This window comes from Ptychodera flava, chromosome 2 (assembly GCF_041260155.1).
Source record: "Ptychodera flava strain L36383 chromosome 2, AS_Pfla_20210202, whole genome shotgun sequence".
NCBI classification, from domain to species: Eukaryota; Metazoa; Hemichordata; class Enteropneusta; family Ptychoderidae; genus Ptychodera; species Ptychodera flava.
The window spans coordinates 35586727-35599759 of record NC_091929.1 but is presented as its reverse complement, the minus strand read 5'-3'; the positions used below and the strand labels follow the sequence as shown (position 1 = coordinate 35599759).

General features: G+C 40.0%; 1 protein-coding gene across 1 annotated transcript in view; it reads left to right on the top strand.

Moving 5' to 3' along the window:
- Nucleotides 1-13033, top strand: part of LOC139119780 (ras-related and estrogen-regulated growth inhibitor-like) — a 59418-nt gene extending 46385 nt beyond the window's left edge. The window contains exons 2-5 of the mRNA XM_070683671.1: nt 4298-4354; nt 5284-5357; nt 10774-10972; nt 11868-13033. Coding sequence (XP_070539772.1) covers nt 4298-4354; nt 5284-5357; nt 10774-10972; nt 11868-12040 — 503 coding nt within the window. The 3' untranslated portion in view covers nt 12041-13033. The remainder of the gene's footprint in view (nt 1-4297; nt 4355-5283; nt 5358-10773; nt 10973-11867) is intronic.

Below are 13033 nucleotides of genomic sequence, written 5' to 3'. Positions count from 1 at the left end.
CTAGGTCGCCCCCTCGGGCTGTTCTCGCAAAACTGACTTTTTGTCAGGACATGTTTCGTCTAGAGTCAAGGAAACAAAGTGATTTCATTTTTGACTTAATGCTTCAGCAGCTGACTCCGTGTAAGTTATATAGTAGACAGTATTGAAACACAAGATGTGTCGTGTCGAGGTGGTCACAACTTCCCGCGTTCTTCGGCCTTGATATCGTCTGCAAGTCGTTTGCCAAATGGACCCCGTGTTCATTTGTGGTTGCCTCGTGGTTATGCGCCGTTTCTAATTTCGTTCGACTTCTCTGACCGCACGTCGTCAAAATTATTCCTAGTAACAGCGAGCAATCCGGAATGGCAATGCCATGCTCAGTATGCGACGAGAAACATTAACTGGACTGTGGAATGTCTGTTTGTACGGAAGCCGCATACCTGAAAATGAAACAATAGAATGGTTTGCGGACGTCTCCGTCTGTGTGTCTATCTCAGTTATGTCTCTACTGGCAAGATGAATATTTCTTTATGCTCCTGTCTCTCTGTACCATTCCTCCCCCGTATCGTCTTCTTGCTGTCATCATGCTCTCTCTCTCTCTCTCTCTCTCTCTCTCTCTCTCTCTCTCTCTCTCTCTCTCTCTCTCTCTCTCTCTCTCTCTCTCTCTCTCTCTCTCTCTCTCTCTCTCTCCTCTGTTACACTCTGTCTACCACTCTTTGCCTCTCCGTCTGTATCTCTCAAGTCTCTGGTCTCATTCATCCTTTCTCTGTGTCGTCTTGCTTTCTTTGTGTCTCTTCCCCGAACTCCCTCTTATTTCACTCTCCCCTCCCCACCCCATAATACTAGTATGGTGCCTTCGCTGTGCACTGAGTGATGAACGCAGACTGATTGTTCCGCTCTTAATCTGTCCATGAAATCGTCCCAAGGCTGTGAGCTAATAAGTGTTGCAGACACAACATTATGAACGAGATAAAACGTGGTGACCTGATATCATAAGTGACACTTTAACAAAGTTCTCGTCCCTTCGGCAGAGCCTTTAAGTTTCGTGCTCGTTTACACAGCAAACAACGTCTTGTTTAAATTTGTAGCCGCAGTTTGAAAGTACGTGTATACAATTCTCAAACACAAAGGCTTGGCGTAGATTAGGCGTATATCATAGTATATCAATAACGTGGTATTTGACAACACAACACAACGCTTCATCATTTACATGTACATGGTGTGTAACCTGGACTCTTCTCGCATGTACAGTCCTTCTGTTTGCATGGAATAGGCATGTGATAGGCTGAGCGTTACCTACCGATTGGCATCCAATTATGTGCGACATGGTGGCAAGTGGTCATCGGACTGTTATGTCACTCATAATTACAGAAATATGACCGTTATTTCAGTTAAGTGGGCATATTTCCTGTTATCGCTTTTTTGTGCCCACAGTTCAAGTTTAAATTCAATCTTCATCCATCACGGATAATGTATCATTGCCGTTATTGTCGTTTTGCAATTACCTTTCCAAACCACTACTATCACCACCACCAGCGTCTTCGTAATCATCATCGTCAACACCACCACCACCATCATCATCATCATCGTCATTATCATTATCATCATTATCATCATCTTCATCATTATCATCATCATCATAATGGCCGTTGTCGCGGATATCATCATCATCATCATCATCATCATCATCATCATCATCATCACCATATCATTATCATCATCATCTTCGTTGTCGTCATGACTATCATAATCACCATCACAGTCGTTGTCGCCATGACCACCACCACCACCAACACCACCATCACCACCACCACCACCATCACCTCACCATCATCATCATCATCATCATCATTGTTGTCGTCGCCGTCGCCCAGATACATGGTTCGATTATCAAGTCCTCATCACCTTCCAAATGTATAAGATTTTTAGCATCGTCTTCACTCACATCTAACATTCCATACCGTTAAGTTCACATGACACTGGTATCAGGACATTAACCAATCAATGCACGTCTCTAGAACATACTGAACACGTTTCGGAAAGCACTTATAATAGGAGAGAGAGACGGCGTCATCGTCACGGTCTAGCAGAGAGAGATATTAATACATTTGCAGTGTGAGAACAGTGTCTACTGACTCAGCTTGCTCATTAAACATGCATCATCGACTCTCCTAGTTGTTAAGTTGAGGGAAATTAAAGCGGACGTGGTGTGTACTTTGTATGAGGCGAACTAACTGTGTGTGTTTACATGTTCCACTGTGAGTCATATATGAATGAACACCGCTAAGGGATCGTCGATAAAAATCGACTTCCGATGATAATCCAAACAACGTTGTCGAAATAATCGTTAATTAGGGTTCTAGCCGTAACGGTATGCTCATTACAGACCCTCATTAAATGCGTCTCGACTTCCAATTCCTTTTAAGGATTCGTTGCCACTCACTGAATAAAGGATAAATTATTTGTATATGTACACACTGAGTGAAAGCCAAGATAAAAAGATGCTAGGGGTTGTCGCAATGATTTCATTTTGAGGTCCTTTTGGTTAAAAATATTACCATAGATGCAGGGCGAAAACGCTGTGTACAATATAGAATACTTGTTGCTAAGTCTGTATCATTAGTTACCGCCAACTCTAACTAGTCAGATTTGACATGCCATGACGTTTTCTTCGCGAAAGAACGATCTGCGCGTTAAGGTAGAATGCGCCTCGGGGACAGATATTCAGACTCTCAAATTTTTACAATTTTTTCTGATCTACCAATTGTACGGGCTCATCAAAAAGCTCTTAGAATAAAAAAGATTTTTACCATCCTGGGTTTTTTTTTTTGTTTTTTGTTTTTTTTTTAAAATTGAATATGTTATTTTTCCCTGTAGAGTGAACACTGAAATGGAGGCCATTTTGATTTGTAAATATCGGTAAATTTTGTATAATTTGTTTCTCTAGTACTTTGCATGGGACCCCTGATTATAATTCTGGATTTGGTAAAAGAATAGTTGAAAGTTTCATCGAGGAAAGTTTAAGCGACAGTTTAAGTCTTCCACTTTCGAGGTGCGTACTGCCTTGAGAGACAAGAAAACGAACGCTCGCGATTAATTGACAGCTATTTCATTTTCGCGCGTTAACCTATAATGTGAAAATTCCAGTTGTCTGGAAGTTGTAGATTTTAATAATTAGACAGTTTTCCAAATCGACTTATATATTCGCAATACTGCAACTTTTTCTTTCCAACGTGAAATGGAATTGACGTCCTCCGGTTGTATACTGTAAAGGTTGACTTCAAACGGACCGTTTTCTTTGCTGTCCAGGGCTGTCGATTGCCACATTTGGGGATGATTGCTTCGCGATGCAGAGTGATAGAAATCTACACATATACCGTTACTTTGTTTCCAATTGTATAGTATAGCGTCTTTTGTATTTGGATGAAAATCGTAACTACAATTCTAGCTGTGCCATAAACAATATAAACATACTGGTACAATATTATCAATCTCATGCAATTATCCAAAAATAGTTCCAATCGTTGTTATCGGAAACATAACAATAATAATCATGTTTCCGAGAATAAATCACCCAACACCAAATCAGCGACATTCACTTTGTAAGCTTGTGATCTCGTCGGAGGATATGTAGCGGGAAATGGCAGGAATTCTAAAGATTTATCGATGCTAGCTGCGATATACTTCTATTTAACAACGTGAGGATTGCGTATGAATGGAAGCCTGGTGTAGGTTGTGTCGACCTGACATGCCCCAGGCAGGCGTTGACTGGAATTCCTGTCACGTATAGCCAGTAATAATCTGACAAGGGGAGTGTAGTTTATCAAATTAGTGTCACTGTAAGTCGCCGGGTTTATTGATTACCTCAATCTTGCTAACTGAGATTTCGATATGGCGGAAACGATCACACAGAGCTGCAGAAAGCTTATTCGTGTCAGGAGGTAAAATGTCGATTTTTTTGGAAACAAGAAAAAGAGAAAGAAAACAAGGGCAGTGGTTCTCAATTACTGGGAATTTTGATGTTCTGTCTGGAAATTGGTACCAAGATTTCCGTTTGGATTTCGAAAGGATATAATGCAAGGCACAGTGGGTAATTGGCGTCAGACGACTGAGAAACCCCAACGGCTTCAGAAATTTTAGTGTATATGATATGTAAGGAGTGTGAGACGTTGGTGGCGCCCTGTAGTTTATCATATTCCTTTTCACAATACTATAGCCACATTTGGTCTGCTTGTAATTCGAACGTAAACATGGTTGTGCTCTTTTGTTTTCTGTCGATAACAAAAATAACGTTTCTCTCTAATTCACTTTTTTGCAGCTATCACCGTCAGGTACCTCACCAGGAGATTTATTGGAGAATATGAAAAATCATCAGGTAAATTGATTGTAATAATTGTCTTCTTAGAAATAACACCAGCTCATGTAGGCCTATGTTGGGTTTCGCTCATTTAGTTTTTGATGCGCCATCACAGTCAAAATCCGATTATTAGAAGAAAAGAAAAATATATTGCAGCACGTGTACACCGACCAATAAGTCAAGTAAATACGTCGTTGGAACGTTATTTTACATTGTTTTTCAATTTAATCAAACTGTAACTTTAAATGACTCAGCAAAAAGTAAATGAGCGAAACCCAAAATACACGAGCGGGTATTAAAATTGAATCCATTGAAGTACCTCAGTTGGTCACCATAAATACTTTACAAGCACATAATAAATGTGCGCCAACCAAGACCATAACTTAGAATCAACTGTCCCAATTTGTGAGTTGAAGGACATAGAGAGATGATAAAGAAACATACATACATACATACATACATACATACATACATACATACATACATACATACATACATACATACATACATACATACATACATACATACATACATACATACATACATACATACATACGTACATACGTACATACGTACGTACGTACATACATACATACATACATACAAACACAGAGTTAGAAACAGACAGCTCGTACATGTATTGAATATATTTGAGTAGCAATGCGCGTCAGTGTGTTACAACTGTATATCGCACACATGCCTTGTTTTCATGTAACATTGTATTCATGAAAACCTATTTATCCTGTTTACAGGAAATAATTTATCATTAGGGAAGTGTTAACATTTCATAATTAACGAAACTTCTAACTTATATTTTTAGCTTCTAGCTTCTTATTTTTCATATATTTTAATCACTTTCCAGAATGTGAAACTTAACAGAATGTGATTTATATTTTTCTTCTGGTCTGCTGTTTGAACTAATTTATACCATTTTTTCGTTTATTAAGACTACAAATATCGTCATATGGTAACCATCGGAGAAGATATTACACACATTGAAATTTTGGACAGCAAAAGTGAGGTAAGTTGGTCGGTAGAGGGCGCTCGTAAAGAGCGATGAAAAATACCACTCTGACGACTCTGGAGTAAATATTGTTGCCCCAAGCCATGCTGATTATAGAACTGTAGACTCAACGTTTGTACCTGCGTTTTCTTTTTGATGTAGTAAATTTGAAAATGACTTAGATATTTGAAAAGGGTGATGAAACTGCCATCCATGACTTGATTTGAGAATGCAATGAGACATGGCAGCGAACAATTCTTTTTACGAGCGATTTTCAGTGGGCGGGCGGGCAAGTGTTTTTCTTCGTATAAGCGGGCGAGGAGACGGTGGCAGGGCAATATTTCTTGACCAGCTGGCTGAGTAATTTTATTCCGTTGCTCAGTGCCAACTAGGGACGACCCAGAAGTAGTGTATGGAGCAAGGTGCAAGCGTTTTCGGGATAAAAAGGTGACGGGATGGGCCGGGGCACAAAATGGAACGGAGAGAAGGCAGGGTGGGGGTATTTGTAATGGGGAGAGGGATGAATTCGTTGTTTTCCTTGATGGGGAGACGGAAATTTTTAAGTGAAAGCGACTAGCGAGTGGCCAGGAACTATCACTGGTCACTTAATTTTTTCAAATTTGTTCAATACTTTGTAGTATTATATTTAAGTGTTAAAACATCTTACATTGTCTCCGAAGTCGACTCCAGGCTGACCCTGACTACAAAGCTTTCACGAACTCGATGAAACGTGTTGGCACTATATGATGGAAACTTTGGCCTATCTTAAGGTGAAAGACTTCAACGTGTGCTCAAACTTTCCTCAAGAATATTTCAAGCATAATCCTCTTTCAAAATCAAGAGTAAAAATCGGGGTCGCCCTACAACTTTGAAACTAGAGAAACAAATTGCCCAACATTTTCCGATATTTGAAATTCAAAATGGCCGCCATACCTGTGTTAACTCTATGGGGAAAATAAATTTCGGATTTTCGAAAAAAGCTAGGACTGTGAAAGTTTTTCTTTCTCCAAGAGCTTTAAAATGAGCCCCAAAAAGTGGAAGATCAGAAAAAAAATTGTATAAACTTGAGTGTCCGATTATCCGTCTCCGAGGTGCGTTCTACCTTTTTTAGTTAATTGATAATCCCACTGAATTAGGACCCTGCGTTTAGACTGCGTCATCTTTCAAATAGTTTTGACGGACAGATTGTAACATAGAATTTTTCAAAGGCACGGGCAGGAGTCTGAGAGAAGTATTGCGCAGGGATCCATTCATTTCACCCTGATTTGGTCTGCACAAGGCCACGTGATGGTGTCTTTACCGTTTGTTTGTTTAGCTTTATTTGTGTTATCCGATGGCTCAGGGGATAACAACCTTCGCTTGCAATTTTATTTGAACAGCAGTATTAGAAAACAGATTTCAATAAAGTTAGAGACAGGGTCACCTCTTTTCAACACGGGGACTTTGAAATATGGGAGATGTATTCCATTGAGAGCTGCGATTTAATATCGTAAGTCTGACCGCATGCGTTAATACAGCATGTGGGAAAACAGATTATGACTTCTACCGAGTAAACATACAATGAAAGCCACAGGCGGCCAACGAAGTTGTAAGGCTACGCGCAAAAATCTTGTCGACGAGTGATTTCTTGTTAGGCGAGAAGACAATTATTCTGTCGTTCGAGAAGGGCGGGAAGCAATATTTTGTAATCGGCCAACTAAACTTTGTTATTACACTCGGGCGCAACTCTGAAAGAAAACCGCAGGGTTTGGCAATGGCGAGGGCGAAATCATGTGACGGGTAAGGGCAATTAGGAACGTTTGTGATTGGAAGAGAGCTGGCCCAGTAGAAAGTTTCCTGGTAGGGAGTGGGGAAAGGGGAAAACGTTGAGCGGGAGAATACAACCTCTAATCGCGGCAACAGCTTTCATTTCCCCTCCACATCATGATTTTGCGAGACAATTTTGAGACATAAGTCTGCATAGCCGAACTGTTTCCGATGTTGAAACGCAGATCTTTCAAGCTTTTGACAGAATTAACCGCGAATATCATATTATTTCGTAATGTACAGAAGTGTACGTGCTGTCGGGAACACGTCGTTTTCAAATATCGGTTTAACAAACACAATTTATACGTCCTCAACATACGACTATCGACTACCATCATAAAAATGACTATCGTGTAAATGGAACAGTGATTTGTAGTGATACGATGAGAACCAACTGGAATGAAAACATTGAAATAGGAGCATCATTATTACGCCGATGGGAAATATGAATTATCTCGCACGTCATGTTGTTGATACTTTGTGCAAAGAGACTATGAAAATAACAGCCCACCATTGAATTATAAAATCGCTACTTTTGAAATTTTATATTCTCTTCTTGTGATGAATGGAGCGCTCCGTGCCGTGCACGCAACGAACGTTACATTGGGCGATGGAGTTGAAGGACGGTCTTTGCACCGCGGATACGAACTATGAGATAGGAGAAATTGTTGGTTTCGGAATGAAAGGCATCTTTTCAAAATGCTGAAAATGGAAAAAAAATCTGCTTTTCGCTTGAAACCAATCAATATGGCGGGTGCCTTGCTCTATTTATTCCGGAAAAAATATCACAAAGAAACGTATTATTTTTGGCAGAATGCCATCTCGGGACAAAAACTATTGGAATCTGAGGTGTTTTACAACGCCTTTCTAGTTTACAACTAATGGAAGCAATCTTTGCACCTTTTGGAAGTAAGTAAAGTTTTCACCGCCTGTTTTGTGAAAATTGAGAAAAGGGATGGCGGCCATTTTGAATTTCAAATATCGATAATTATTAGGTAGTTAGGTTCTCTGTTAGTAATCATAATAATTGCACGGTGATCCCTGATTATTATTTTTGATTTGAAAGTTTCCTTTACTGAAGTTTTATTGAAAGGTAATCTTTCAATTTCGGGGCGCGTACTATCTTAAGGTAGTATGCGCCTCGAAAGTGAAAGACTTAAATTTTTGCTCAAACTTTCCTTAAGGAATCTTTCACCCATTGTCTTTCAAAATCAAGAATAAAAATCGGGGGTCACCGTGCACATTTTGGTACCGGAGAAACAAATAACCAAAGATTTACCGATATTTAAAATTCAAAATGGCCGCCATGCCTGTGTTAACTCTATGGAGAAAAAATAAAAATTTCGAATTTCGAAAAACTAAGCATGTGAAAAGTTTTCTTACCCCAAGAGCTTTAAAATGAACCCCCACAAGTGGTAGATCAGAAAAGAATTGTAAAAATTTTGAGAGTCCGAATATCTGTCCCCGAGGCACGTTCTACCTAGGGGAAAATGTCGGTCGAAGATGTGTTCCTTGGTTTGAATTCTCCAACTGTCGCGTCACGGTTGCTTTCGTTTGTTTGTTTTTTTTCAATACTATACTCTGTCAGAGAAAATGGCGACTAAAATGCATGAGTGTCACCATGGAACATAGAGACCTCTCCATTCCACCGCGCGCGAGAAAATCCCTTTACACTAAATGCCCTGCGAAGAGATAATGTACTTAATTTTTAAAGCTTTTCAATAGCCCGTAAAAATCTATCGGCAGTTTTCCCTATGCGAGAGATTTAATTTCAGGTAGAATGCGCCTCGAGCACAAAATATTCGGATTCTCAACTTTTAACAATACTTCAGTAATCTACCACTTGTTGGTGCTAAATTTTAAACTCTGGGAGTAACCGAAATGTTCACCGTTTTTTAAAATCGATAATGCAACTTAACACAAAGACGGCGACCATTTTGACATGCAAATGTCGGTAAATACAAGGCAATTGTTCATCCGGTGACAAAAGTTTTATTCGTGATTTTTGAAAAGGCATATGCATGGAGGAAAGTCTGGGCAAAATGTTAAGTAGTTCAATTATGAGTCACATACTACAATGCAGCTCTGAGAGCGCGAACAGAAAGAGTAGAACGAAAACTGTTGTTCTTATCGCATCCAAAACCCCTGGGTATTTAGAAGATTGATCTTGATGCTGTGATGAGATCTCGCTTTCGAAAACTCTGACGCGAGAAAACTTTCGGTTTATGTTGAGCTGACCAAGGCCTGCTGAATGTGTTTTGCAGCATATTCTCGCTGCCTGTTTTAACAACGTTGTTTGTTCCTTGGGCAGTGGTATGGCTGTATTCCCTGGTGACGTAAATGGTTTTGGAAAAGCTAAACCAACGTGTGTCGCGAAAACAAATATGTTTACAACTCTCAAAATTCAACGCACAAATAATTGGCACCGGAGAGTGTAGTCGTGGCCCAGACTCCGTGTCACAGACGAACAGACGTTTGGTTTTGTTAGCGTACTGTGGGCGTATATCCTCGAATGAGGCGCCCCCAGTACACACTACAAATTAGCTAGTGCTTTATTGTGACAACCAGCAAAACAACTTGCGAATCCTGAGGGAAAACACATGTAGCTCTGACGGCATTTTTTTCCAAATATTGTTCAGAACAACATTTAGTTAACCTGTTCATTCCTATTTTAGTAGAAGTGTAGGCGGCTTGTTTTGACCAGTCGTATCAGGAGCCGATGTGAATCAACATTTTGAATACAACAACTCCTGATAAATATACACGTGCTTGTCAACAAGGACAGCGTGTACCGTGGCCTCTATTCTTAGGAACACTTGCCATTTTATCACATTTTACGAAAACATAATCTGACACTGAACAAGTTTCTTTTAAACCTGAGAAAGGCTACGACTATCACAGAGACACCGTCATTCATATTGACAGTTGCTAATTAACACTCCTTAAAACTGGTTTACTTGCAATACATGTTTATTTTATGATCACGTTTAAAATGCTGATGTATATAGCTTCATCAGAAACAAATCATTCATTGTTACTTGATACTAGCGATTATACACTCAGCAAACTAATATTTTCCCCCTCGAAATTGGAAGACGAAAAATTATTTTTGTACGCAGCTAAGAGATAAGGTAAACAAAGGACATTGACCTTTTTTGTTCATGGCGAACCGAGAAAATGGTCTCTGAAATGCGAATGTGACAAAGAAAAAGTTCGCTTCTCATCGCGCGCCTCGGGCGATACACCTTTTTGTTAATTCGACATCAAAAAATAAAAGACAATATTCCACACTCAGCAGAAAATGTAACATTATTATTTTTGACAAGCTGTCGTTGTCGCCATGCTACATTTCAAAATTACCGCTGCGCTTGAACATTTCTGATTTGTCGTTTGCGTATTGGCAGTTGGAATTTTTGAGCTCACAAGCGGAAAGGAAAGGGAAAGCTGCATCGATGCGTCAGTTTCAGAAAGGACCAGGAATGAAAACCAAACTTCTTCGTTTCTACACCTTTCAACTGAGTTTTAACAAGCGATACACATTTGCATGCAGGCAAAATTTCTTTTTCTCACTCGTCTAACAAGCACATGCATATGATAACATTTCAACTTTTGCTCGTTACGTCATCAGAAATCGTTGAGTAATGACGTCATCAAATGGGCTGATGGGATATGCCTGGTGTACTCTGTCACTGACCCCTACAGCTACTGGACAATACAGTCGTGGAAGGAGAGAATTGAAGATTGCAAAAAACATTCCTTGAGTGAATTTATAGTCCTAGCAAATAAACGAGATCTATCACACAGCAGAAAGGTCAGCAGAGAAGAAGGTATGTTTGATTGTTTGTTGTTTGTTTTCCAAGTTCATCAATCCACCCCTCCACTGACTGACAGAGGCACTGAAAGTGAAATCCCACTCAGGCTTTTGTTTCTTTTACTTTGACTAGCGCCACCAGTTGTTGTTACAGTCTTTATGCTCAACATTTAGAGAAATACTTAATCGGCGACTTCCCGTTTCTTACAAGCTTGTCAAGGAAAATTCCATGTAGCGTTTTAGCCGAGATACAACTACAAAATAGCCAAATTATGTAATTGGTTTAGCCTTGTGGCCCATCGGCCGTTTTGTAACATGGTGTACCGCAGTAAGCAATGTCTAGCATTTCTTAGATTTGGAGACGATGACCTCATCCATTTACATACGTGTAAAGCGTTGTCTGTATGATCTCTCGTTGCAATCGAATATTTCGCTGCAGAAAGTAGCTTGGGTACCCAATATGGAGCAAACATTTTGTCGTGATTTGTAGGTTCTACCGTTGCTGTGCACACGCAAACATAATGCAAACAAAGCATGCACATATACACAAACCTATAATGGAGAGAGAGAGAGAGAGAGAGAGAGAGAGAGAGAGAGAGAGAGCGATGCCTACATTATGAGTAAGTGCTACATCTGTACACTGCAACAACCGTTGAATCGGTCTTTATTTATTACCTGGCAGCTTTATATTTTAAATTGTAAGGCCAAGTGTACAAGGGATTAATTGAACACGCTTTAAGTTGTTAACGTATGTAATTTTACGCATATTAGTTTTTCAAGTGTAAAATGGGTCAAAAACTCAGACACTAGAATTCACGTTGCATGTTTAACAAACTTGTGTGAGTAGCGTGTGTACATTTGTCCATTACTCCCTTATATCTGTGACAAATGGGTACCCTCTTGTCTTTCAGGTGAAAACTTGGCCAAACAGCTTGGATGTTTCTACTTCGAGGTTTCCGCGGCCGAGGACTATGACGTCATTCGCAACGCTTTCTATGAACTCTATCAGGAGATTAAAGTGCGGCGGAAATCTTCACGATCGTCCCTGCTGGACAGAATGTTCTCAAATATACACATTAAATGATCAGAAAGGGCAGTTTTTTCTGACTTATCTTACATTTTGCAATTATTGGACAGACGCCCAGAGCTGTTACCATTCTCGCGAGCCAGAGAATGATTTCCTCTCGGCGGACCTACGCCAAAAGCTGTTGCCGTAAAAGGGGCGTTGGTTTACGACGATGAGCTATTACTGTCGGTCCAACGGACTCCCATGTACATAGAATTAATTGATTGTAATTTAAGGAGAGTTTAGTTTATACCTATGTAATTATCATACAGAGTGATCGATTTCCCACCTCATTATAAATGTGTTAATGGATAAAAACCTAATTTCTGTAGGTTTCAATTTGTATATATGTCGGTCAATTGTTCAGATGCTGCAATTTATCGTAGTGTAGCAATTAATAGCATCGAGGCTGCATCTTTGCAGATTGAAGGCGATGTTCACTGACGCCAGCCCTCTGCTTCATCAGTTGCACTAAAAACGACAAACTTTGAGAAAGTTTACAAGCGAACCGGGGGAGGTGGCGGGGGGGGGAGATACTGCAGTCAAAGAAACGTTCACTGGTTGACATGGCAACTGGTGATCAATTCTTCAATTTATTAATCATTAGGGAGGACGCCACCAACGCATCGCTACCTAGGGACAGGTGTCCCTGGCAACCGCAGTCGACTACAACTCATTACTTGCACCCGCATTATTACCTGCGATGTGCAATTATTTCAGGCCGTGCTTACACAACATGGCATCAAAAACATCAACCAAACTTATCAAAGACACAACCAACGGTGTCCTGTCCAACTGATCCATCGCACAATGTGTTAAGCAAGGAAGTTTCGACATTCAGCGGATCCAGTACACGATTAAGCACAGTATTATGCTTATAGGCTTTGAAGGTTAAATTTACCTGATAACATACCAAAATGGGCTGTTCTTTTCCGTACATCTTCATTATTGTTTCCGATGTTAATGTAACTATTTTCTCTCATCATTAAATGATACGGTAAGGCATCTTGA